The following is a 25,592-nucleotide window of genomic DNA, read 5'->3' as shown; positions in this document are numbered from 1 at the left end:
AATTGGTGAAAATATTAATTAATTATGTGATGAGAAAATATATGAGGAAAAACAGTATATCCATGCTGAATAGGTTAATTACTGTAATCATTTGTGATGAAGATGACAAACAACTGTAGATGAGAAGATTTCCAATGAATATGCTATGAACACGGTTAATACAATGACTCAATAGGAAGTAATCATGATTCGTATTATGCTGGTCTTTAGAATGGGCTGTCGTCATTATTATTCCAATATTCATGAAGCTGGTTGACTTGATTTTAACACTTGACTTTCCGTCTTTAGTTTTATTTACAATTATTGCAGCTTACAATTGGAATGGACAGCTCACTTTATTAGGGCTTGGGTACACCTAAAATGAAAGATGTGTTGTTGTAAAGCAAGTGCACATCCATTATCCAATCGTTTAGTTTGATGATTCGTCTTCAATTATACAATATGGTTCACCTTTCAGTATCTTCAAATTTCATGTATTTGGTGAAGGGACCACAAACAACACGTTCTGTTGTGATTTGAGGAATAATACACAACCAAGATGGTTAGGTGCATAAATTGAGTGAATGGAAGAGACACTTTATTTCTCACTTTGAAAAAAACAAACAATATGTATTACAACAAACATTGTAGTACAAGAGTAATTCTTTCATTAATTAGCACAATTTTATTGTGTGTATTGATTGAAAGTATTATTGTGGAAGGTCAATGTCCTCATCAACAAGTTGGTTTGGTCAATTTTAACACATTAACTGGTTGGAATGTTGCCAATTATGATATTGTTATTACAAAAGCTGTCAAGTTAAATATTTCTCCTCCAAACAAATTACGTTCAATCACTGTTAAATCAGGTGGTTCTTTAATTTTTGATAATATTGATCTCAATTTGAATTTGAATTTCATTAGAGTTGAATCAAATGGTAGTTTTATTATGGGTAGTTCAAATTGTCCAATCACTTCAAAAGTTATCTTGACATTGTATGGTGATCGTGTCAATAGTTCTATCAATGACATTGGTAGTGATCCATTCGATGGAAGTAAATTGGGTTCTAAAGGTGTTGCTTTTTTGAGTGGATCTATTGTTCAAATTTATGGTAAAGTTGATGGTCCAAGTTGGAGTGAAATTATCAAGAATTCCACCAAAGGAAGTTCACAACTTGAATTGAAAGAAGCTGTTCAATGGAGAGTTGGTGATTCAATTGTTATTGCTTCAACAGATTATGGTGAATTATATGATTACAGAGTTGAAAAGAATGCTTCATTGGGTTGGATTCGTGGTGAACGATTTCCAAATCAAAATGAAGAGAGAAAGATTATTCAATTATTGAATGGAAACAAGACCATTATTTTAGATAGAGCATTGAATTATACTCACTTTGCAAGTGTTGATGGAAAGATTCGTGCAGAAGTTGGTTTATTAACAAGAAGAATTGTTTTCAGAGGTGATGATTCATCTGAAAGTTCACTTTTTGGTGGTCACTTTATTATTCGTTTGGTTGATAAATTTAATATGGAAGGTGTTGAAATTACAAGATTTGGTCAACAAGGTTTAATGGGAAGATATAGGTATGTTTGGTGTTGGTAATCATTTTTATTTAACTTGTATTTAATATTGTTTTTAATGATTTATTTAACTATTACTTATTATTCATTAATAGTTTCCATTTCCACTTGTTACAAAACAAACCATTTGGATTGAATTTCACAGTTAAGGATAATACAGTTCATCACAGTTTCCAAAGATGTTATGTTGTTCACGATACTAATTATATTTTATTGAAGAATAATGTTTGTTATCGTGCTTTTGGTCATATGTACTTCTTGGAAGATGGATCTGAAGTAGGAAATGAATTTAACAATAATTTGGGAGTTGATCCAATTCCAATCTCAAGAGAAAATCCTCGTCAAATCATTTTATCTGATTCTGATGTTTCAGTTTTTTGGATTACTAATCCAAATAATACATTCATTGGAAATCATGCAGTTGGTGGTCGTTTCCCATTTTGGTTTACAATGCCAACATTCCCAACTGGATTGAGTGCAAACAGATACGCAGCTGGCTCTATTAATCCAAGAACTGCTCCTCCAAAACCATTTGAAAACAATGTTGGTCACAGTTCATCAGGAAATGCTCTTCACATTGATGATATGGAAAAAGCTGATGGAAGTACAGAACTTGCTGGTTATTATCCTTCAGGTGTTGTTGAAGCACTTTACAATGGATTTATTGCTTATAAGAATAGAGGATATGGTGTTTGGGCACGTGGTGGTTTACTTCGTTTCAAAAATTTATTCTTAACTGATAATAGAATTGCCATGAATTCTCCACCAGGACCAAGTATCATTCATGATAGTACTTTTATTGGTGAATCTGAAAATGTTGGTGAATTTTCATACAGACCAAAGATTGATCTTGGAAATAGAACAAGACCAGGTCAATATATTAGTTCCAATTTGGATTTGATTAAGGGTTATGAAACTTATGATAATGGTGGTCCACAATATTTGAGAAATATCACTTTTATTAACTTTGTTACTGATTCATTCAAATATGCAGGTTCCTTATCTTCATTGAATAATTACTTTAAACATCAATCCAGAAATAGATATGCCAATTTAAAGTTTGTTAATGCAAACAGATATATGGTTTTCCCTTGGAATCATCCAACTTATTATGAGAATCACAAGGCCACTGCTTTGATGGATGTAGACGGCTCAATCACAAGTATTTCATCAATTGGTGGTTGGATTACTGGTAATGACACAACCATGACATTCACACAATGTCAAGCAAGAACTGAATGGAATGCCTATCAATGTCCATTCTTTGGTGAATCTTTTGCTCAATTCCGTGTTTTGAATTGGAATTTAACAAGTGTTAACACAACTGGAAGTGATGGTATTAGTAGACCTGATATTATCAATTCAGGAAAGAGAGTTCCAAGAATGATTCTTGTTGATTTATTGAGAAATCGCCAATCCAATGTTATTGGTGCATTAAGCTCCAGTGGTGACTTTTATATGCAAAGTAATTTGGTAGCAAGAGGTTTCTATGGGCTTCGTTGGCCATACGACATTCCAACACCAAAAGATTTGAGTTTCTTCCTTGATGCAAGCGCTGCAAATGATTGGATTGTTGTTGCTGTTCAATATCCAAAAGGAACAATTTTCAACATTAGATTCTTCATGAATCCAACAACAATTAACATGACCAGAACTGCAAACTTTACAACCATGTTGAGTGAACCTAAGAATTACTACTATTATGATGATGCTACTGAACATTTGTACTTGAAGATCCAAAATCAAGCTTCTAGAACATCATACAGAGTTGTTGATAGCTTTGTTGATTACTACTCATATGGTGTTGTTTATTTGAATGCCACATGTCCAAGAGGTATTTGTGCACCATCAAAATTCTCCAATCCAAGCAATGCAGGAACAACATATAAGACATTAATGAGAGAAGATAGATTTGTTGGAAGATTGGAAACATGCCAACAAGCAAGTGTGAAATCATTGGCTGCCAATTCAACAAGTGGAGGTGGTTACGTTTTTGCATTCTTGAATTCCAAAACAGCTTCTCTTGATTTTACTGTTCAACACAATTTGAATGCTATTGTCACATCAATTGATATTGGATTTGGACTTGCAGGAAAGGAAGATTATATTGCCACACCAACCTCAAAGATTATTCCATATACTCAAAGCAGATTTGGATATGCCTTATCATATGATGAATGGAATTATTTACTCCAAGGTAAAATGTTTGTGAAATTATCAACTACTCAAAATCCAAATGGACATTTGAGAGCTCAACTCTATATTAACAATGCTACATCAACAAGTTGTAATTTACCACCTTTGGTTTCAAATGTTAAACCGTGTGATGCTTTAAATTTGAAGAATTCTTCCCATGTTATTTCAATTTATAGTGAAGGTCCAAAATTGACCAATGAATGGTCCATGTATGCCTATGTTCCAGCTGATATTAGAAATACATTTGTTAATGCTAGTTATGCACCAGCTATTTGTGGAAACTCATCAATGCATTTTGGTTTCAGAAAGGGAAATATTTCATTCAACAAGATTGGTTCCAATAAGATTTATGTAGATACCAGTATTTATCAATATTTTGAATTCTTTATCAAGACTGTCAATAATACTGGAAGTGTTCCAAGTTTGACAATTGTATTTGGTTATTTGAATGTTACAAAGGTTGTTGACTTTTCCAAGATCACTACACAAGCTAATCACACTCAATATTTAAAGATTGATGGAAATACAGTGACTCGTGTGAGAATTCCACTTTCTGAACTTGGTTTTGCACCAATTCAAAACATTCACAGAATTATCTTGTACTTGCCAGATCAAACTAATTTCATTGAATTCTTGATGGATAATATGAGATTTGTTGGAGCACCAGCAACAGCTGAAACCAGAGTAAGAACCATGACTGTTTCTCAATGTAAATACTTTGGTGGTGTTTCATCGTGCGGAAGTTTGGTAAATCCAGATCCAGATCCATTAGGTATTAGAAAGTTGTAACTTCCCTCAAATAAAGCCTTATTTTTTAATACTCATAACAAAAATACATATGCACCCAACTATCAAGACAAAAAAAGTAAAAACAAGTATTTCAATAACCCTAAAGAATATGACCAGTAGTGGTGACAATAAATGTTCTTCTTCAACATTATTTGATAAATCATCAACTGCATTCGGTTCGTTTAGGCTTTCATAATGCATTTCTTTGACTTGATTTTCTTCAATTAATTCTTCCTTCTTCAGCGAGAGTTGGGGCAGATTTACAATTTCCTTCTTTAAACCTATATTACTATCAGTCAATTTTTCAATAGCAATTGAATTTTTAGAGATTTCAAAGTTCAAGTTTTGAATTTCCTCATTCTTTTCTTCGATTATCTTTTCGAATTTGATAATTGATTCTTGGAACGCAGAAAGCTGTCTCTTCAAATCTGAACCATTTATCAAGTCTGATTTGGGTTGTTCTTCCAAGGTTGAAATGATTTTCTCGTTTTGCTTTTGAATAGACGAAAGCTTTACGGACGATTCTTGTTCTTTCTGTTCTAAATGTAAAACCTGGAGAGCCACTTTGTAAAATTGTTCTTTAAGGTTGTTCTTTTCCTCCAGTGTCATCTTCATATCGTGTTTTAATTTGGAAATTTCGTTTCTGGCTTCTTCCAACAAGTTGTTGACATGAGTAGTGTTTTTTTCATTCTCGATTCGAATAAATACCAATCCCATGATTATTATCACTGCAACTATTGATGTTATTGATAATGATCGTGCTTTCACACGAAAATGGTTGGAATTTTCAACATCACCTACAGCGATATCTTCCAATTTTGTTTCTGTTGTTGGTTTAGTATTGGGTGAATGAGCCATATACTGATCATCATCACTTTCGTCTAGTTTCTGTTCACAATTTAAATTTGTTTCTTCGAATTCATTTTCAGCAAATTGTTGTTTAGTTAAAGAATAGTCTTCTTCACATAAAACCAGTGTATTTTCTGCCATTTTTTTTAGAAACGTGATGAACAAGTTGACACGAGATGTCAATAAAAAAAGTTATGACTTGATCACGTTTCGCCTTAAATTGTTGGCTTAAATATCTTCACTTTCTCCATCTAACCTTAATCTTGGACGAAACTACCGAAACTTAAATAATCCACTATTTTTGGCAAGTTTCCAAAAAAGTCTTCCAACAAATTCTAAATAATATTTAAAAAAAAAATGAAAACCATTCAACCAGCGGTGCTAATATTTCTATTTTTCATCCTTTCCCTTGTTTTGCATTCTCATCAAGCGAGCGTTGGAATTCATTTCACTCACGAATTTATTTCCATTGCAACCATCAAGCATGATATGTTTTTCAGAATTACCACAAATGGACATGACAGAGTGGATACTTCTATTGCAATTATGGAAAATGGAGAAATTATGTTTGGAGAACAAGCAAATCTTCAACACTCAAACAGAGTTGACCAAATCAGATTTCTTTTAGAGCACAAATTTGATGAATTACCAACAGATTTTATAGATGATTATCCAAGTAAAATTATCCAAGATCATTCTGGTAATCCAATTGTGGAGTTAAAGTTTAATAATGGTTCGACTGAGTTGTTGGATCCGATTGAAGCATTTTCCATTTTAGTATTCGAAAAGTTGAAAGAAAGTTCAGAAGAATTTCTGAAGGAAACTGTTGAGAGAATGATAATTTCTATTCCAAGTCAACTTTCCAAGCAACAAAGAAGGAAAATATTGGATTTGGCGCCAAAGGATTTACAAGTTGATTTGGTGGATGAGGAAAGTTTAGCTATAAAAGGATATGATTTGATTCCTGAGGAGAATTCAAAGATTTTGATAATGAATTGGAATAGTTATGAGTTGCAAGTTGGTGTTTGGGATTTTTCTAATGAAAAATTAAAGAAATTACTCGAAAAGTCAGATCCAAGAATAGGATGGAATGAATTCGATTCCTTATTCGAAAGATATTGGCCTGGAGGAATTGATTTGAAAATAGATCCAAAGCAATTGAGATGTAAACTAGCTAAGAAACAACCAGTCCAAATATTTGATCATGAAACTGACCTTTCGAATAGCAAATTACTCAAGGAAATTACCTTGGAAGAATATATTGAAGTTTCCTCTCCATTACTCGATATTTTCAAACAAGATCTCCACAAGATTATGGAATCCTATCCTCCCTCTCAAATAGATCACATTATCCTTTTCAATTCGACATGTTCCTTTCCAACAATTTCTTCAATTATCGAACATCAATTCGGTAAGAATATTTTACACTCCATTGACGATCCAATTCTCATAGGTGCCACTAAATTATCTCAATTCCAAAATGGTAATCATTTTCATGCTCCATCAACTGATTATTCCAACAAGCATTCACATGATGAACTTTGAATATTTCCATAAAGATTTCAAATTGGAATAGGAATCAATAAAATTCTAAAAATTTGTATTGATATTATATTACAAGGCATAAAAGATCATTCCCAAACACATTACAACAATAAATACGAAACTCTTCAAATCAAATCCTAAACTTGCATCAGATTTGGTTGAACCACCACTTGTTCCGGTATAGACATAGCTTGAATTTGAATTGTAGGTATCAGTTTGAACCGATGAAACAACACTTCTAATAAACGAATTCAAATAATAGGTAGTATTCGTATAGACACCTCTGTTAGTTTCGTATCCAGTTCCACAACCATCAGGTCCGTAGCTTACCAATCCAACAACTGCAAAGTCCTTGGTGTTTGAATTGACTACTCTAAACAATGGACCTCCTGAATCACCACTACCTATTTTCCAACAATTTCCAATAATTGTAATAAATTCAAAATATTTTACAATTAAATTTTGTAAAAATCAACAACTTACAAGAATCGTGACCAGCACCATCACCAGCACATATTTGTCTTGGTTTAGCCATATCCAAACTCAATGGATATGAATTACAGATCGTATCAGAAACAATTGGAATATTAACTTTTAACAAATTTTCAGAAGCAACCTCAGTTGAGTCAGTGTAACCCCAACCAGCTACGAGAATCTTTGAGGATGCAGTTGGGATTGGAACTGAACCTGATTCAATGTAAGCCAGACGTGTAGTTGTTCCATCAATTGTCAAATCTCTATCTAAATAAATAATTGCAATGTCATTTGCAAGTGTTTTCGAGCTGAAACTTGTATGAACTGTAATTGAGCTGCCTTTTGCGTAATTTCCAGATAAACTTGATGTAGAAATGGTGTTATAGTTGACTCCTGCAAGAACCACAATGGTAGAAGGTGTCAATTTTACATTAGTGTCATCGAACATGCAGTGAGCTAGTTCACAATGTTAAAAATGTCAAAAGTCATATCAAAACTTACCTGCTGTCATGATATATCGCTTATTAATAATTGATCCACCACAGAAATGATAAGGAACGCTCGAACTACTTGCTTGATACTGAAGAGATACCATAAATGGAAATTCGTTAGTTGCTGCTTTTGATCCATTAGCAATTTTAATACCTTTGGCTTTTTTAATGGATTCTAGATATCGTAATCTATCTGCCAAAACTTTTGGCATTCCAGGAGTGATTATCGGATTCCTGTCAATAATCAAATTACATGAACAGCTAATTATCATCATTAATAAAATAATGATGACTATTTTGAAGGGAGAGATTTGTATTTTTAATGATGAGGATTTGAATAAAAGAAGAACACAAACCTTTAGGTGATGTTACAGAGAGTGACATGTTTGTTATTTTTTTTTGAAAGGTGGCAGCTCCGTTGTTCTGTCGCTTCAACTTGGGTCGTTCAGAAAACTGTGGGAAAGGAAGAAAACCTCTAACGTTCTAAGCAGGAGCGTTGTTTTGGAATGTGCGTTTTGAGCACCTATCCTAAAACTTGATGTGAATGAAAAATGGATAATGTTGTTGTGCAAGTTGGTGATAAAAAGAAAATTTGTGTGGTGATAGATTGGTGCATGGTAGATAGAATGTAGAAATATCACTTTGTGAAAATCAGTGATTGGAGAGTAATTCAAAGATTACTTGTTTTGTTAAATATTTTTGGATAAAAATGAGGGACAATTGGAACAAATCAGTCTGAGGCTATTTTCTCCATGAAGATATATTATCACACTACCATTCAAATTTTATCTTGTAGTAGACTTCAATGGGTAATAGAAAATATTAAAATATTTAAAACTGGACAATCAGAAAAAACAAAAACAAAATTTGCAGAAGGTGGGATTTGAACCCACGAAGCTTGCGCAGTAGAACTTGAGTCTACCCCCTTTGACCACTCGGGAACCCCTACTTCACATTCAAATTATTTAAATTACAATTTTGAACAGGTTCTGCATCAGCATTAACACTATAAATCATAGTGCTAAATGTAAGATTAAATGAATCAAAATCATATTACTTCGAGAAAGTAAAAATAAACAATCCTGTTTTATTGTTTATTTAATAGAAAATGAGGCACATCTGTTGCCACGGTTGTTTCTTTTTTCTCTGGTAGGTTCAACTTCAATACTAATTTCACTAACGTTGTCTGTATCATCTTCACCATCATCACTGGATGAATATTCCTCTTCATCTTCGTCCTCCTCTCTATCTGGAAGATAATCATTCTCTCGCGAGAGGAAATCGTAATAAGAAGGATCAAAATCTTCTTTTAAATATTCTTCTGCCATCAAATCACACACTCTGTGATTATGCCCCTCCTCTCTACAGAATAGACAATGATTTGCTTGTAGTTGCACACCACAATTTGATAACAATATTGCTGATTTGACTTCTATATGCTCATCTTCATAAGATATCTTGCAAAGCAGATCCATTTCACCTTCAGAATCAAATTCGTAAGTATATTGATGGAATGATCTAACATTAGCAACCTTTTGCACGTTATAATCATCAAATGTTTCAATGTCCTCCAGATGAATGACTTTTGTATTCTTGAGCTGTTGTAATAATTGTTGAATATCATCAAGAGTTTGCACTTCAATTTGTCTACTTTGTACTTTGTTTTTGATAAACTTCTTACCTACTCCAGTGTGTGCATCACAAGGTCCTTTTCCATGATGTGATGGGAAGAAGTTATACTCAATAGGAATACCAAATTTACGAGACATTTCGCCAACCATAACAACCGTTTTACAGGTCTTGTAATGAGCAGGGCCACCATCTGAAAACAGGAATAGTTTTGATTTACCAGCAAATATCTCCTCATTAGATAACAAATACTCCCATGATTCTCTTACATAATGATGATCTGAATTATGATTGTCATTTAGAATATCAATGTAATAATATTCGAATTCATCTCCCAATTTTCTGATTACCACTACAATCATATCCTTGATGTAAAACTTTTCAAAGAATTCATTGGTAGTCTCTACGGCTTTATCAACAACCTCCCAACCACTGGCAAAATCCATCACAACGATGAGTTCATCTTCTTTTAGTTCGGCCTTTACCTTTTTCCAATATTGATCCTTATCTTTGACCAGCTTATCATGCAGTAAGTATTTATCATATTTCTTTTGAAGTGCTAATAATTCTGTCTTGGAGCAATTAGCAAAATGTTGACACTTCTCACACTCACAGTCTGGATTAATTCTTACATGATGTAATAATTCAGAAGCTTGTTGGTACTTCTCGCCATTCTGATTGAAATCTTTACAAATTGGACATACTCCTTCCAACTTTTTGGATGGTCTAATATTCTTTGGCTTATACTTGACAAACGTACCAACTGAAAATTGTACCAACACTCTCTCCTCACAATAATCAACATATTGTTTATAGATCCAACATGTAGGTTGATCTTGCCAATATTTTGGAACAGTAATGGCAGGTGTTTCACCTCTCTTTCTTGTTGTTTGTAGAACTTCTGTAGATGAAACACGACACGAATCAAGCCAGAATCTTTGAATCTGATCAATTTCTTTCTTGGTAATTTTCTCTCTTGTACAATTAGGCTTACATTTCATCATGAGGATAGAATTATCATTGTTCTTCTTGGCTTTCCTGATTGTTGATTCATCCAAATTCAAGATTTCTCTGGCATCCTTTGGTCTAACCGTTTTGCAAATTTTGGCTATCAATGGCTTCCTGATAGGCGAGGTAATTGGGAGGTCTTTAATAACACCAACAACAGCTCTTCCCATCTTCATATATGCTGCTTCATGTGGATCAGGTTTATCAGAATCGAATGTGGCAATATTATTCGAAACTTGTGGATCAATTATTTTACATAGAGTTGTTTGGGGAATGGTAATTCGAATAAATTGTCTTGCTCTATCAAAATAAGAACATTTCTTCAAATGCCTATATTTTGCTTGTCTTGAATTTAACTTACTACCACACACACAAACAAAAGTTACACAAGTTGGCATTTTAATTTTGAATGTAACGAGATTCGATACCTCGACATGTTAATAAAGGTTTGTAATGTTACCGCTACACTACCGTTACATTTTGTAATTGGATCCACTTTGAAACTTGCTTTTATAGGTTTACATGTAAACCCGGAAATTAAAACTAGGATTGTGTATTTTTATTTTCTCTTCAGTATGGAATTAATGGCTTTCAAGAATAGAGGAAGATATGAGGGTGAAAATCTCTAGTCCATCAAACAATGTGTAACCTGCGCTGAAATTGCGGAATGTTAATGTTTCGAAATTTGTTCTAAACACAATCCAAGTTAATGCACCCCAGTCACAAAGTTGTGTGATTGTTATTCTAATATACCTCCTGTGAAACTCCTTATGGCAAGTCAATTGGGCACTTAATAAAAGGTCATTGATTGTTTTATTCGAAATTCAAAGAAAAAAAAAGCGAATGTTCATCAACAACCAAGCCAACAATTTCTTCATACTTCTTGTCATTCTGATGACATTCACAACTTGGTCAACCAATGCACAAACTCCGGACGAAATTAAGGGAAACCTCAAAACTATTTCCAGCTTTGTAGTAAAAGGCCAAATGAATCAATATTACACCAATGTGGAAGAAACACAAAAAGTAGTGAACATTTCATTCACTAATTGGAATGAATCCATCGTCAATGTTTATATTAAAGTCAATTCGAAACCATCCCTGACCGAATATGATTATTTACTGACAGAGAGTGATTCCATTCTTTCCATTAGCAATACACTAAATCAAACTTATTACATTGGTGTGTATGGAAAAGGTGGAGGTCAAAAAGGTGACTTTATTGAATTGTACTCCTTGACAGTTGCCAAATCTGAAAATCCAAATCCTGACACCCCTTTTTGGGATTTATTAACAATATTCATGGTTTTATTCTTTGGAGGTGGTGGATTGGTTGTTAGTGTTGTTGTCATTCTTATTGTTATTCTTGTTTGTTGTGGAATAATTTCATGTGCAATTTGTAACAACAGAAAGAAGGAATTGAGCAATTCGATTAATTATGGAAATAATCAACATCACTTTCAAATAGAATATTATCAACATATTTAATTGAAAAATAAATGGTGAATCGATTCTATTCGAATACAATGTAATCTATTTTTACAATTTGGATTTTCTTTTGCTCCCAGCAAAAAGTTTTGCTTTCTTATGCAATAAAAAACCGAAAAAATTGTTGATTTAAAAAAAAATAACCAAAAAAAATATGAAACACTCAACTACTCTCATCTCAAACAACAACAATAACAATATTACTAATACAACCACTCTCATGCACAACAATAACAACAACACAAGTACCATTCCATTGGTACAAAATACCAAAACTCCTTCCACTTTCATTCTCTTACTAGATGAAAATTACAAATCCATCTTATTACAACAGAAATTATTCCCCAAACGACTCACTAGAAAAGACATGATCATGGCAATGAGCTATGTCAAATCTTTCGGTACAAGATCTGATTCATCAGATAGGATCGTGATTAGTGGAAGAGCTTATCTTGATCGTGAATTGAATTGGAATTATGCAACTTTGATGGCTAATAGAGAGGTTGCATTCTCAATTCTTTGTAAAATGATGGAAAAGTGTTCGGTTGATATGGTTTTAAATATGGCAAAGGTGTTCTTGCTGTGGAATTATGAACCTCTCCTTCAAAAGTTGATCTCCTCTCCTCGATTTAATATAAAACTTGTGGAGATTATTCCAAAAGAATTCGAAAGTGATTTACCATTAGAAACCACTGATCCGTCTTTACTCCATTATCGATCACAAGAACTGAGATCACACAAAGACATTTTAGAAGTCGAGAAGATATTTGTAAAAGCTGGATTTGTTAACTTTGAAAATACCAGTGATGAATTGAAAGATGACAAACAATTTGTTTTGGAGCTGACAGAACAGAAACGTAACATATTTTCCTATATTTCTGAGAGATTGAAAAAAACTTGGAATTCTAACAAGGAAATTATAAGAAAAATTGTTAAGCTTGAAAGTTGCAACTTTACATATGCATGTGATGAATTGAAGGATGATAAATCATTCGTTTTGGAACTGTTAGAGCAGAAACAAACAATATTCATATACGTGTCAGATGGATTGAAATCTGACAAGGATATTGTTAAGAAATCAGTTAAAAAGTGTGGATATCTATTTGAATATGCAGCTGATGAATTGAAATCTGATAAGGAATTCGTTTTGGAGCTGTTAGAACAGAAATGCAACATATTTTCCTATATTTCTGAGAGATTGAAAGAATGTTTGAATTCTAACAAGGAAATTATAAGAGAAATTGTAAAAGTTGAATGTAGCAACTTTAAATATGCATGTGATGAATTGAAAGATGACAAACCATTCGTTTTAGAGTTGTTATCGCAGAAACACGAAATACTTGAATATGTTTCGAATAGATTGCAATCTGATAAGGAGGTCGTATTAGAAGCTGTTAGAATTCATCCTCTCCTAATTGAATATGCTTCAGACGAGTTACGAAATGAACCTGAATTGAAACATTATTTTGTGGCATTGGACAAACTAGAAGAGGAGGAAAGTGAAAGTGACAGCTCAGAATACGAAAACTTTCAATAATTAGATCAACACATTATTCCATCATCATTCACTTTCGAATATCAATTATACGATAATACATTCTCTTTAACATTGTAAATAAACAACATACATAAAATTAAACTCGTATTGCTATCATTCGAATTGCATGACAAAAAATTGTTCCACTTTTAATTCCTTCATAATCTTTTGAACTATATTAATTGTAATTTGCGTGGGAGAATCTCTATAACATTAGGTTTCAAAATATTCTTATCAGTATGAGAGCCAACAGATGCTGCATTTGAGTAGAGGAGTGGTCGTGAGCTATCTTTTGTAATTGGCTCAACAGTTGTGCCATGAAACTCATGAACATGCCCATATAGATGGGCCTGTAAGCAACCTTTGGAATTTAATTCAATTGCCTTATTCCTCAGCTCTACATTACCCCAATGTTTTCTATATTTGTGTTCCTTTTTGCAGTAATCACAGAAAAAAGCTGGATCCTTCCCTGATGCAAGATCCATTATACCAAATGGTGGCAAATGAGTAATCAAAACGTCTGTTTCCATTGGAATCTTCTCCCACTTGTCTTTAATTCTGTGTCTTGATATTGAGAATCCCATATTTGAGCTAGTTGTCCAAGGTGTTCCATATAATCTCAACAATTCCTGTCCTTTATAATTAATGATCAATGTTTGATCCTGAAGATAAATCGCATTCGGAAGTATATTTTTCCTAATAAAACTCCTCGTTAATCCATTAAATCCCATCTCATGATTTCCAGCAATTACAATCTTTATAGGATGAGGTAATTCTCCAATCCATTCATTAAAAGAACTAATACTCGGAGTTGACTCATACAATTCCTCTCTATTTAAATTTGGATTTTTCTCCAATTCCTTCTCAATTTTCTGTTGCCAATCATACCATTCACTCTTATGCGAAATATCACCACTATGAATGAAAATATCACCATCAGGAATGGATTTTAAAAATTGATGAGAAATGTGGCTATCGCTCATGTGGACGATGGTGAGTTTGTGATGTGGATGTTTTTCCATCATGGGCAGGTTGTCAATGGAGCATTCGAGCGTGTTGGCCATGGAAGTTGATATCGTGTATGACATTTTTTTTTTGAGTTGTGCCACAGAGTTCCAAGTTCAATTATTTATCAAGTTTGGCGCCAAAAAAGATCGTTTTCAATATTTGAAAAAAAATAACACATGATGAGGAAGAATATTTTATACTCACTCTTGATTGCGATTTTTTGCTTGACAGTGTTGGTGATTGCTGACAGGCAAACAATTGTTGTGAGTGATTTGCATATCGGAGGACCTTGGTTTCAATCGAAAACTTCTCATGAATTGTTAACACATTTTCTGCAAGATTTGGCTCAACCAAATTCAAAGGTGAGAGGAGAGGGACCTCCTTTGATGGATGTTGTGATTAATGGTGATATTTTTGAATTTTGGTTAGATCACATTGATGAGATGCCAATCAAGAATTCTGAATTGATTAGAAGCAAAGATCGTTATGGAGTTGATGTTACAAAAATTCTTAAATTATTGAAAAATGTTCTAGATGTTAATAGAGCAAAATTAATTCTCACTCAAGGAAATCATGATATGGAACTCACAGAACATGATGTGGATATTTTACAAAATGAATATGGATTGGATATGATTTATACAAGTCAGGAATACAGAGATATGGGAGTGAGATTTGAACATGGACACAAGAGTGATTTTTTCAATGCTCCACATCCAGATAAAATCAGATCTTTTGGATATTTCATTGCAAGAGCAAGTATTACAAGTGGTGTTACTTCAGCTCCTGAATTCTTCCAGAAAATTTGTGATTTTGTTCCATTCTTTATTGGAAGTTTGGCAAGTGGTCCAGTTGGTGAAATTCTTGGAGTTTCGGCTATTGAGAAAGCCTTTGGTGAATATCCACACAATGACTCGACAATATTCAAAGGTGCCTGTTTTTGGGCTAATTGTGAAGAATGTTCAAGTGTAGATGTCACAGTTGAGTTAGCCAATCAGAAATATTCCTATTTAAGAAGTAGATACAGAGAGGATTATTCATCTGGGGAAGTGGACGATATGGTCAGAGCCAGTTGTAACAATTATGATGACATTTTGCATAGAAACATTGATCCTCACATGGACAAGATTGTTCTCCAAGGTCACACTCACATTCCACTTGTCAAGGAATTGAAAAGTAAGAAGGGACCTGATTTTCTCTATGTTAATTCTGGTTCTTGGATTGATGGATCAGCCAATGATTATATCAAAATTTATTATAGACATGATGAGACAATAGGTCAGGAAATTGCCTATCTCATTGAAAGATATCAATATAACACATCAGAACCAGTATTGATTGAATCGTGGAATACTGAAAAGTATTACAGTTCTGAAAATTTATCAAAGAAATCGAGATTTTTGCATGATGTTTCAGTGCCAGAGTCATGGACATGTAAACATGAGGAATATTCTGATGGAAAGATTTGTCATTGTAATTGTGGAGCCTATGATCCAGATTGTGATCTAGTTCAATTGAGTAGTATCCAAAATTGTCCACATGTGAGAGGAAAATTTGTGAGTGGATGCTCTCATACAAGTGGAAACTGTCTCTACGAGAATACTGAAGCACCATCTGAATGGACATGTGATAAAACATTCTGGGGAGCCAACGATGGTTGTGATTGTAATTGTGGAAAGGCTGTAGATCCTGATTGTTTGGGAGTTAATGTTTGCAGATGTAATTTCACACCTGAAAAGTCATTGGAATTTACTGTTGATGCAGCAACAGTTCCAAGAAATTAATTACATCGACAGAGGAAAGTTGGGGAGAAAATTGCCGCCATAACCGTTACACATTAAAATAATTTTATTTGAATAAAATATTTTCAAATTTAATTTTTAATTATAATTAGAAAAAAATGTGGCAAAGTTAACTTCGTAGCTCTCATCAAACCCAACAAGGATCAATGATAACAACAAGGCGAACAATATGAATTCACCACTAAGCACAACAGCACTAGAAGCCTTCTGATCAGGAGTATATGTTGAAGTGGCATCAATGGTTCTCCCTCATCATTATCCAAATTCAAAACCAACAATTCCTGTTGCTGCCAATTTAGCCTTCATACAGCTTTTATGATGTTGGAAATAGGTTTGCAATTTTGAATAGGGAAGACTTTTCATCATACCACTGATAAGTAGAAATTCCTGGAATGAGTGAGAAACTATAGTCAGCTCCCACCAAATAGGCAGCTCCCATGTTGTACAAACACATTTCAGCATCAGCTTGTGGTCCTAAACATGTATCAACACATTTATCGCCTCCACATGAACATTTGTACATGAAGAGCATCCTGTCAGAGTGGAAAAATCCTTGCAGATTCCACTCTCACAATAGCCAGATGGAATTTCCAAACCTCCAACACAATCAGCTTGAGAGTCACAATACTCTCCCATCTTACCAATCGACATGCATTTGGTGTCTGAATCACTTCCTGTTAGGAAGACAGTATGCTTTGTGGGAGCATGTTTCTCCATCCTTTTTAGGAGTACCACAAACACCAGCTTTACCATAGATATATAAGCAAGTTTGTCCATTGGTGCATGGTTCATCACGTGAGCATAGTACCTCACCATTATCTAGAACTAGTTCCTTTGTTGTACACAAGTTTTACAAGTGGCTTCTAATTCCTTTATTTACAATCAAAATGACAATAAAGAGACCAACGATGGTTGCCATGAATGGATTTATTTTGTTTTTTTAACAAGCAAAACTGTAGTTGATTATTACCTCAAAAATTGTTGGTAGTGTGGCACTGTTAAGGTAGTTGTTTTTGAGAAATTTCTGTTTCTTAAATCATTTTGTGAAATGTACACTGCGAATGTCCAAGTAGCCTCCTCATCCTCGTCTTCACTATTCAAATAAAATGAATCAGAAAGCAGGCAAATATCTGCAGGTAGGGTTTCCATTCGAGTACTCTTAACGAAAGCAAAACTTGGGAAAACATGACTCCTTGAATTATTGAGGAATGGTGACTGCATCCATAAGAGTGGATGAGAAGGAATGGAATTGACCATCACTGAATCCATGAAAGACGAAGAAGTAGCTGATGGTTTTGCTACTTGGAAGGTAGTATCGCTGATTGTAAATTGTATCAAGTTTGTTTCTTCACAGAAAGGTGTAAATCCAATCTCAGTTGTAAAATCATAAAAGCAATACAATAAACCAGATTTTGGGAAGTTTCTACACGAAACTAAGGATGAAAGTTGTGAAAAATCCATCATTCCAAGATATGTGTAGTTTCTTCCAATTTTGTTGAATTCGTCAAAGTGAGATTTTGGTACCATGATTTTTTCAAAATTGGGCTCCTCAGGTTGCTGAGTTAGGGGATCACTCCTAGCTCCGAACCTAACCTTTGCAATATACTCTTGGAAAACCTCTTTCAACTCGCTATATGACAATGATTGGTCTCCTGGATCTGGAAGCCATTCAAATCCAAGTTCAAGTAATTTTTCAGAATCCTTTACAAATTGTAAATGATTGTGGACATTGCCGAAATAAATGCCTGACCAATCTTTCTTTTGGAGGAGGAACTTTGAAAGAGCTGATTTGGGTAATTCACCTTGTGCTCTGCCTAGAGTTTCTTCCAATTCTTCTGCAGAAAAACTAGTATCACACACTGAAAACAAAGCCTCTCTAACCATTACGTTCCTTGAGAGATTCTTCCAAATGAGCATGTTTGTCAAAATTGTATAATTCCAACTCTTGCAGATCAATCTCATCTGCATCAAGTCATTCATGCTGTCAAATTTAGATAAAATCTCAAACACAATATCATTTGAGATGCCAGTCCAATTTACAGTTTCATTTCGAGTATTAGCTCCGTAAAAATATCTTAAATCGACCCTAGGAATAAGTCCAATATGATTAAATAATGTAGAAGCCAAATCCTCATCTATATATATGGATTGTTGTAAGGCTGGATACCAAATGAATTGTAATCCAGCTTGATTTGTAAGAGAGCAAGATCCTTCCAACACTTCTAATGCCAAATATTCCATTACTGATGCAAAGCACAAAAGCACATCCTCAATGTTACATTGCTTCATGTTTGGTGGATTATTGAAGGTAAATATTTGCAATATTAATTCCTTCAAATCTTCTGGACTGATAGAAGGAGAAATATTATGGTCTAGCGAAAGAGATTGTTCAAAAGTTTCCAGAGCACCTTTCGCCAATTCACTTGTCAAACAACAGCGTAACAAATCACTCAAATATGATTTCAATGTTTGTTGATTTCCCTTCTTTTGGGTCTTTTGTTTTTTCTGTTTTGATTCGCCTCCTTTCATCTTGGACATTTTCACAGAATCATCATAAAACAACAAATCATAAAATATTTGATTCGAATACTCGTGTTGTCTCTTAACAACATAGTCCTCCAACAAGCTGGCGTCCTTTTCAAATTCCTTCTTTGGTTGAAATAATTCCGGACATTTCAATACTAAATACCACATTTGCATCATTAAGCAATGTCCTAATTCTCTAGCTCCATCCACTGATATATTCAAGTCCGGATCAATTTTATGTAAAAGAACATTCAAATCAAATCTTTCTCTCATCACCGTTGAATTATTTTCCATAGATTTTTCTTCATCATCGGAATTTTGATCGCCATCTGATGATTTACAGGGAAGCGTTTTAAATGTAGGAAAGCAAAAAGGAAGGAATGCCTTCCTATCATGTTCATCCATTTTTTTTTGATTGTTTAACACTTTACAAAATACTACCATTTGAAAGCTCACTTTGTTCTAATGGATATCAACACCTTTTCTACATGTTCTGTATTGGAATATTTAGGATTTATCCATTTCAATTGCTTTTCTATCATTTCCAACAAGGTTATATTTTGTTGATACATTGATTCTTGGCAGCAGCAATGAAGGAGTTCAACCAATCGAGAAAAGAATAATTCTGTTTCATTTGGTTCAACGACTTTGGAATATCTTTCAAATATTCTAAATAATTCCGACCAAATCCGAATAAAAGTATGAGAAATAGAAGGTAAGTTTCTAATATCCAGCATACTATCCACAGTTTTCTTCAAATCATGTTCAGCTAGTTCTATAACAATACCAAGGTAGTAAACAATTAAATCTTTCTTAATACAATCAAATATACAATCATTCAATTCAGAGAGGGCATTTTCTTTGAATTCCAAAATTGGAAAGGCTTGATTCTTTCTGATCTCAGCCCAAGGAATGAAATACAGGAAAGGATCTCTTACATCCTTATTATTCTTAATATTACACATATTTACCATAAGGTTTAAAGCTCTTTCTCTTAATCCACAATCAATATTCAAATCGGGAGTGGAAATATATTTCCCAACAACAGTTAAATAATTAGGATGGCATGAATTATTCGAATAGAATTCCTCTTTCATTAATCCTTCTAATAGTAAAGGATGTACAAATATTGATTCTTGTAAAACTGAAAATGTAATTGAGCTGATTGACTCGCGTCCGCATTTGTCTTCACACAGTAACAACGTTAAAATAATATCAACCATCTCATCTCCTCCTTTGTATTGTAAAAACAATTGAACGAATATTTTCATTTCATTAATCCTCCGTATGATCTTTCTCTTTTCAGGATTCCCCAAAACTGTACAAAATAATCTATAAAACTGGTCTGTATCACTTTGGGTTTCTTTAAATCTTTTTTCTAACAAAATAATTGCACTCTCCACAAACATTGCACTCGATTCCAAAGGATAATTGGTCCTAAATGCAGTAGTAATCACAAAATGATTTTCGAGCTCAGTATTTGACCGTAGATAGATATTGCTAAACAAACAAGCTACAATATTACTCTTTACCAAACCGAAATATTGTAAATTTGTTTGAAAGATAGCTCCATCTTCAACCAACATGGCTAATCTTGCCATTTTCTCCAGTTTTTCATTGTATGAACTATCTGAATGATCTACAAGCCCAAAAACTGCAATATATGCTCTAGTCAATACATTCCTCCTAGTATTCCTTAAAATATACAACAATTGACCAAAATCATGGTTAATAGTAGCCACAAATTCCTTAAACTTTTCATAACTTTCCGAATGAAGATTACGAATTGAGTATGTTTGTGATTCCAAACAATTCAAGTCCTTCTCAAATATCAATCTACTCTCCATCAATTTCCAATACATTTTCCTACATTCATCACCTGATAATTCTTCCCTAAATTCAGAAAATCCATCTCGTCTAGCAATCCTCTTCCAAAATCCGCCATCACCCTTTTTCGCATCATCACAAACCAACCAATAATAAATTAATTTACAACTCTGGGCCAATTGATTAATATCATAAATTTCCAAAAAATCAAAGGCTAACTTGCAAATTACATCCCGAGGAGGTAACAACCTTGCCATTGAATTACCACAAGTATAGGAACTCTTGAGTGGGAAAAACCGAAAAGAACTCAATTTTGTATCAGTCTTGATGTCTTTTGTATGAATGGAGGGATGAGAAGTTCCCTTACTCTTTTGATTTCCCATTTTTTTTAATATTTTTTCGAAATAATTTGTAATAAGAGATGAAATAATGTTTATTTGGATTACAATTTTCTAATACCTAATGGATCTGGATCTGGATTTACCAAACTTCCACATGATGAAACACCACCAAAGTATTTACATTGAGAAACAGTCATGGTTCTTGCTGTGCTTTCAGCTGTTGCTGGTGCTCCAACAAATCTCATATTATCCATCAAGAATTCAATGAAATTAGTTTGATCTGGCAAGTACAAGATAATTCTGTGAATGTTTTGAATTGGTGCAAAACCAAGTTCAGAAAGTGGAATTCTCACACGAGTCACTGTATTTCCATCAATCTTTAAATATTGAGTGTGATTAGCTTGTGTGTTGATTCTAGAAAAGTCAACAACCTTTGTATCATTCAAATAACCAAATACAATTGTCAAACTTGGAACACTTCCAGTATTATTGACAGTCTTGATAAAGAATTCAAAGTATTGATAAATACTGGTATCTACATAAATCTTATTGGAACCAATCTTGTTGAATGAAATATTTCCCTTTCTGAAACCAAAATGCATTGATGAGTTTCCACAAATAGCTGGTGCATAACTAGCATTAACAAATGTATTTCTAATATCAGCTGGAACATAGGCATACATGTACCATTCATTTGTCAATTTTGGACCTTCACTATAAATTGAAATAACATGGGAAGAATTCTTCAAATTCAAAGCATCACACGGTTTAACATTTGAAACCAAAGGTGGTAAATTACAACTTGTTGATGTAGCGTTGTTAATATAGAGTTGAGCTCTCAAATGTCCATTTGCATTTTGAGTAGTTGATAATTTCACAAACATTTTACCTTGGAGTAAATAATTCCACTCTTCATATGACAAGGTGTAACCAAATCTGCTTTGAGTATAGGGAATAATCTTTGAGGTTGGTGTGGAAATGTATTCTTCCTTTCCTGCAAGTCCAAATCCAATATCAATTGATGTAACAATATCGTTCAAATTGTGTTGAACAGTAAAATCAAGAGAAGCTGTTTTGGAATTCAAGAATGCAAAAACATAACCACTTCCACTTGTGGAATTGGCAGCCAATGATTTCACACTTGCTTGTTGACATGTTTCCAATCTTCCAACAAATCTATCTTCTCTCATTAATGTCTTATATGTTGTTCCTGCATTGCTTGGATTGGAGAATTTTGATGGTGCACAAATACCTCTCGGACATGTGGCATTCAAATAAACAACACCAGTTGAATAGTAATCAACAAAGCTATCAACAACTCTATACCAGGATCTTGGTGCATTATTTTGGATCTTCAAGTACAAATGTTCAGTGGCATCATCATAATAATAATATTTGGTCGGCTCACTCAACATGGTTGTAAAGTTTGCAGTTCTGGTCATGTTAATTGTTGTTGGACTCATGTAGAATCTAATGTTGAAAATTGTTCCTTTTGGATATTGAACAGAAACAACAATCCAATCATTTGATGCACATGAATCAAGGAAGAAACTCAAATCTTTTGGTGTTGGAATGTCGTATGGCCAACGAAGCCCATAGAAACCTCTTGCAATCAGGTTACTTTGCATGAAATATTCTTGAGTAGCACCAATTAATGCACCAATAACATTGGATTCACGATTTCTCAATAAATCAACAAGAATCATTCTTGGAACTCTCTTGCCAGTGTTAATAATATCAGGTCTACTAATACCATCACTTCCAGTTGTGTTAACACTTGTTAAATTCCAGTTAACAACTCTGAATTGAGCAAAAGATTCACCAAAGAATGGACATTGATAGGCATTCCATTCAGTTCTTGCTTGACATTGTGTGAATGTCATGGTTGTGTCATTACCAGTGATCCAACCACCAATTGATGAAATACTTGTGGTTGAGCCGTCCACATCCATCAAAGCAGTTGCCTTGTGATTATCATAATAAGTTGGATAATTCCAAGGGAAAACCATATATCTGTTTGCATTAACAAACTTTAAATTGGCATATCTGTTTTTGGATTGATGTTTAAAGTAATTATTCAATGAAGATAAGGAACCTGCATATTTGAATGAATCAGTAACAAAGTTGATAAAAGTGATATTTCTCAAGTATTGTGGACCACCATTATCATAAGTTTCATAACCCTTAATCAAATCCAAATTGGAACTAACATATTGACCTGGTCTTGTTCTATTTCCAAGATCAATCTTTGGTCTGTATGAAAATTCACCAACATTTTCAGATTCACCAATAAAAGTACTGTCATGAATGATACTTGGTCCTGGTGGAGAATTCATGGCAATTCTATTATCAGTTAAGAATAAATTTTTGAAACGAAGTAAACCACCACGTGCCCAAACACCATATCCTCTATTCTTATAAGCAATAAATCCATTGTAAAGTGCTTCAACAACACCTGAAGGAAAATAACCAGCAAGTTCTGTACTTCCATCAGCTTTTTCCATATCATCAATGTGAAGAGCATTTCCTGATGAACTGTGACCAACATTGTTTTCGAATGGTTTTGGAGGAGCAGTTCTTGGATTAATAGAGCCAGCTGCGTATCTATTTGCACTCAATCCAGTTGGGAATGTTGGCATTGTAAACCAAAATGGGAAACGACCACCAACTGCATGATTTCCAATGAATGTATTGTTTGGATTAGTAATCCAAAAAACTGAAACATCAGAATCAGATAAAATGATTTGACGAGGATTTTCTCTTGAGATTGGAATTGGATCAACTCCCAAATTATTGTTAAATTCATTTCCTACTTCAGATCCATCTTCCAAGAAGTACATATGACCAAATGCACGATAACAAACATTATTCTTCAATAAAATATAATTAGTATCGTGAACAACATAACATCTTTGGAAACTGTGATGAACTGTATTATCCTTAACTGTGAAATTCAATCCAAATGGTTTGTTTTGTAACAAGTGGAAATGGAAACTATTAATGAATAATAAGTAATAGTTAAATAAATCATTAAAAACAATATTAAATACAAGTTAAATAAAAATGATTACCAACACCAAACATACCTATATCTTCCCATTAAACCTTGTTGACCAAATCTTGTAATTTCAACACCTTCCATATTAAATTTATCAACCAAACGAATAATAAAGTGACCACCAAAAAGTGAACTTTCAGATGAATCATCACCTCTGAAAACAATTCTTCTTGTCAATAAACCAACTTCTGCACGAATCTTTCCATCAACACTTGCAAAGTGAGTATAATTCAATGCTCTATCTAAAATAATGGTCTTGTTTCCATTCAATAATTGAATAATCTTTCTCTCTTCATTTTGATTTGGAAATGGTTCACCACGAATCCAACCCAATGAAGCATTCTTTTCAACTCTATAATCATATAATTCACCATAATCTGTTGAAGCAACAACAATTGAATCACCAACTCTCCATTGAACAGCTTCTTTCAATTCAAGTTGTGAACTTCCCTTGGTGGAATTCTTGATAATTTCACTCCAACTTGGTCCATCAACTTTACCATAAATTTGAACAATAGATCCACTCAAGAAAGCAACACCTTTTGAACCCAATTTACTTCCATCGAATGGATCACTACCAAGATCATTGATAGAACTATTGACACGATCACCATACAATGTCAAGATAACCTTTGAAGTGATTGGACAATTTGAACTACCCATTATAAAACTACCATTTGATTCAACTCTAATGAAATTCAAATTCAAATTGAGATCAATATTATCAAAAATTAAAGAACCACCTGATTTAACAGTGATTGAACGTAATTTGTTTGGAGGAGAAATATTTAACTTGACAGCTTTTGTAATAACAATATCATAATTGGCAACATTCCAACCAGTTAATGTGTTAAAATTGACCAAACCAACTTGTTGATGAGGACATTGACCTTCTACAATAATACTTTCAATCAATACACACAATAAAATTGTGCTAATTAATGAAAGAATTACTCTTGTACTACAATGTTTGTTGTAATACATATTGTTTGTTTTTTTCAAAGTGAGAAATAAAGTGTCTCTTCCATTCACTCAATTTATGCACCAACATTGTGCAGTATTCTTCACTAGATCTTGTATTGTTTGTAGTCACCACACCAAATAGATCGTGTTGCGGTATCATAAACTGGAAGAAAGGTGAACCGTATTGACTAATTGTAGACGAATCATCAAACTAAACGATTGGATAATGGAAAGTCCACTTGCTTTACAATAACACACCTTTCATGTAAGGCAAGCACAAGCCCTAATAAAGTGAGCTGTCCATTCCAATCGTATGCAATAATTGTTAATAAATACAAACTCGGAAAGTCAAGTGTTAAAATTAAGTGAACCAGCTTCATGAATATTGGAATAATAATGACGACAGCCCATTCTAAAGACCAGAATAAGCTGTTGCATCATGAAGATTGTATTACATGTTCCAAACATATTCGTGTGATAGCTACAGTGCTTTAATTTATG

The 25,592-nt window shown here is 33.6% G+C and overlaps 10 protein-coding genes and 1 non-coding gene across 11 annotated transcripts; 5 read left to right on the top strand and 6 right to left on the bottom strand.

The window, feature by feature from the left end:
• Positions 1–607: 607 nt before the first annotated feature.
• On the top strand, positions 608–4,545 carry NAEGRDRAFT_46431 (uncharacterized protein; the record flags this gene model as incomplete). Its single annotated transcript, XM_002681501.1, has 2 exons — positions 608–1,563; positions 1,656–4,545. The coding sequence occupies 2 exons, from the start codon at positions 608–610 to the stop codon at positions 4,543–4,545; spliced, it is 3,846 nt and encodes a 1,281-aa protein (XP_002681547.1).
• Positions 4,546–4,636: 91 nt separating this feature from the next.
• NAEGRDRAFT_46430 (uncharacterized protein) lies at positions 4,637–5,535 on the bottom strand (the record flags this gene model as incomplete). The annotated part of the gene is made up of 2 exons (XM_002681366.1): positions 4,637–4,645; positions 4,756–5,535. 2 exons carry the CDS (start codon positions 5,533–5,535, stop codon positions 4,637–4,639), a joined length of 789 nt encoding a protein of 262 aa, XP_002681412.1.
• A 216-nt stretch (positions 5,536–5,751) lies between these two features.
• NAEGRDRAFT_63429 (uncharacterized protein) lies at positions 5,752–6,939 on the top strand (the record flags this gene model as incomplete). Its single annotated transcript, XM_002681500.1, has 1 exon — positions 5,752–6,939. One exon carries the CDS (start codon positions 5,752–5,754, stop codon positions 6,937–6,939), a length of 1,188 nt encoding a protein of 395 aa, XP_002681546.1.
• Positions 6,940–6,974: 35 nt separating this feature from the next.
• Positions 6,975–8,286, bottom strand: NAEGRDRAFT_78436 (chymotrypsin). Its single transcript, XM_002681365.1, has 4 exons — positions 8,261–8,286; positions 7,915–8,196; positions 7,423–7,869; positions 6,975–7,343 (listed from the first exon to the last, which is right to left on the bottom strand). Exons 2-4 carry the CDS (start codon positions 8,177–8,179, stop codon positions 7,009–7,011), a joined length of 1,047 nt encoding a protein of 348 aa, XP_002681411.1. The 5' UTR covers positions 8,180–8,196; positions 8,261–8,286; the 3' UTR covers positions 6,975–7,008.
• A 486-nt stretch (positions 8,287–8,772) lies between these two features.
• On the bottom strand, positions 8,773–8,853 carry NAEGRDRAFT_t83. Its single transcript has one exon. It is a non-coding gene; the product is annotated as a tRNA-Leu (tRNA).
• A 132-nt stretch (positions 8,854–8,985) lies between these two features.
• Positions 8,986–10,939, bottom strand: NAEGRDRAFT_78435 (uncharacterized protein; the record flags this gene model as incomplete). The annotated part of the gene is made up of 1 exon (XM_002681364.1): positions 8,986–10,939. One exon carries the CDS (start codon positions 10,937–10,939, stop codon positions 8,999–9,001), a length of 1,941 nt encoding a protein of 646 aa, XP_002681410.1. The 3' UTR covers positions 8,986–8,998.
• Positions 10,940–11,528: 589 nt separating this feature from the next.
• NAEGRDRAFT_63426 (uncharacterized protein) lies at positions 11,529–12,029 on the top strand (the record flags this gene model as incomplete). Its single annotated transcript, XM_002681499.1, has 1 exon — positions 11,529–12,029. The coding sequence occupies one exon, from the start codon at positions 11,529–11,531 to the stop codon at positions 12,027–12,029; it is 501 nt and encodes a 166-aa protein (XP_002681545.1).
• A 220-nt stretch (positions 12,030–12,249) lies between these two features.
• Positions 12,250–13,566, top strand: NAEGRDRAFT_46427 (uncharacterized protein; the record flags this gene model as incomplete). Its single annotated transcript, XM_002681498.1, has 1 exon — positions 12,250–13,566. The coding sequence occupies one exon, from the start codon at positions 12,250–12,252 to the stop codon at positions 13,564–13,566; it is 1,317 nt and encodes a 438-aa protein (XP_002681544.1).
• A 173-nt stretch (positions 13,567–13,739) lies between these two features.
• NAEGRDRAFT_46426 (uncharacterized protein) lies at positions 13,740–14,630 on the bottom strand (the record flags this gene model as incomplete). The annotated part of the gene is made up of 1 exon (XM_002681363.1): positions 13,740–14,630. The coding sequence occupies one exon, from the start codon at positions 14,628–14,630 to the stop codon at positions 13,740–13,742; it is 891 nt and encodes a 296-aa protein (XP_002681409.1).
• Positions 14,631–14,750: 120 nt separating this feature from the next.
• On the top strand, positions 14,751–16,459 carry NAEGRDRAFT_78434 (phosphoesterase; the record flags this gene model as incomplete). The annotated part of the gene is made up of 1 exon (XM_002681497.1): positions 14,751–16,459. The coding sequence occupies one exon, from the start codon at positions 14,751–14,753 to the stop codon at positions 16,356–16,358; it is 1,608 nt and encodes a 535-aa protein (XP_002681543.1). The 3' UTR covers positions 16,359–16,459.
• An 883-nt stretch (positions 16,460–17,342) lies between these two features.
• On the bottom strand, positions 17,343–25,112 carry NAEGRDRAFT_46424 (uncharacterized protein; the record flags this gene model as incomplete). The annotated part of the gene is made up of 4 exons (XM_002681362.1): positions 17,343–19,231; positions 19,642–21,010; positions 21,214–24,064; positions 24,157–25,112. The coding sequence occupies 4 exons, from the start codon at positions 25,110–25,112 to the stop codon at positions 17,343–17,345; spliced, it is 7,065 nt and encodes a 2,354-aa protein (XP_002681408.1).
• Between the last annotated feature and the right edge of the window lie 480 nt (positions 25,113–25,592).

This window comes from Naegleria gruberi (genome assembly GCF_000004985.1).
Source record: "Naegleria gruberi genomic scaffold NAEGRscaffold_6, whole genome shotgun sequence".
In the NCBI taxonomy this organism is placed as follows: Eukaryota; Heterolobosea; class Eutetramitea; order Acrasida; family Naegleriidae; genus Naegleria; species Naegleria gruberi.
This window is presented reverse-complemented; position numbering and strand designations above follow the sequence as displayed.

Bases quoted from the DNA above. Each gene is read 5' to 3' on its own strand.
- NAEGRDRAFT_78436 (XM_002681365.1), bottom strand. From the start codon at position 8,179: ATGATGATAATTAGCTGTTCATGTAATTTGATTATTGACAGGAATCCG. The intron at 7,870-7,914 runs GTAAGTTTTGAT...ATTGTGAACTAG, and splicing joins GCGATATATCATGACAGCAG to CTCACTGCATGTTCGATGAC. The intron at 7,344-7,422 runs GTAAGTTGTTGA...GTTGGAAAATAG, and splicing joins TGGTGCTGGTCACGATTCTT to GTAGTGGTGATTCAGGAGGT.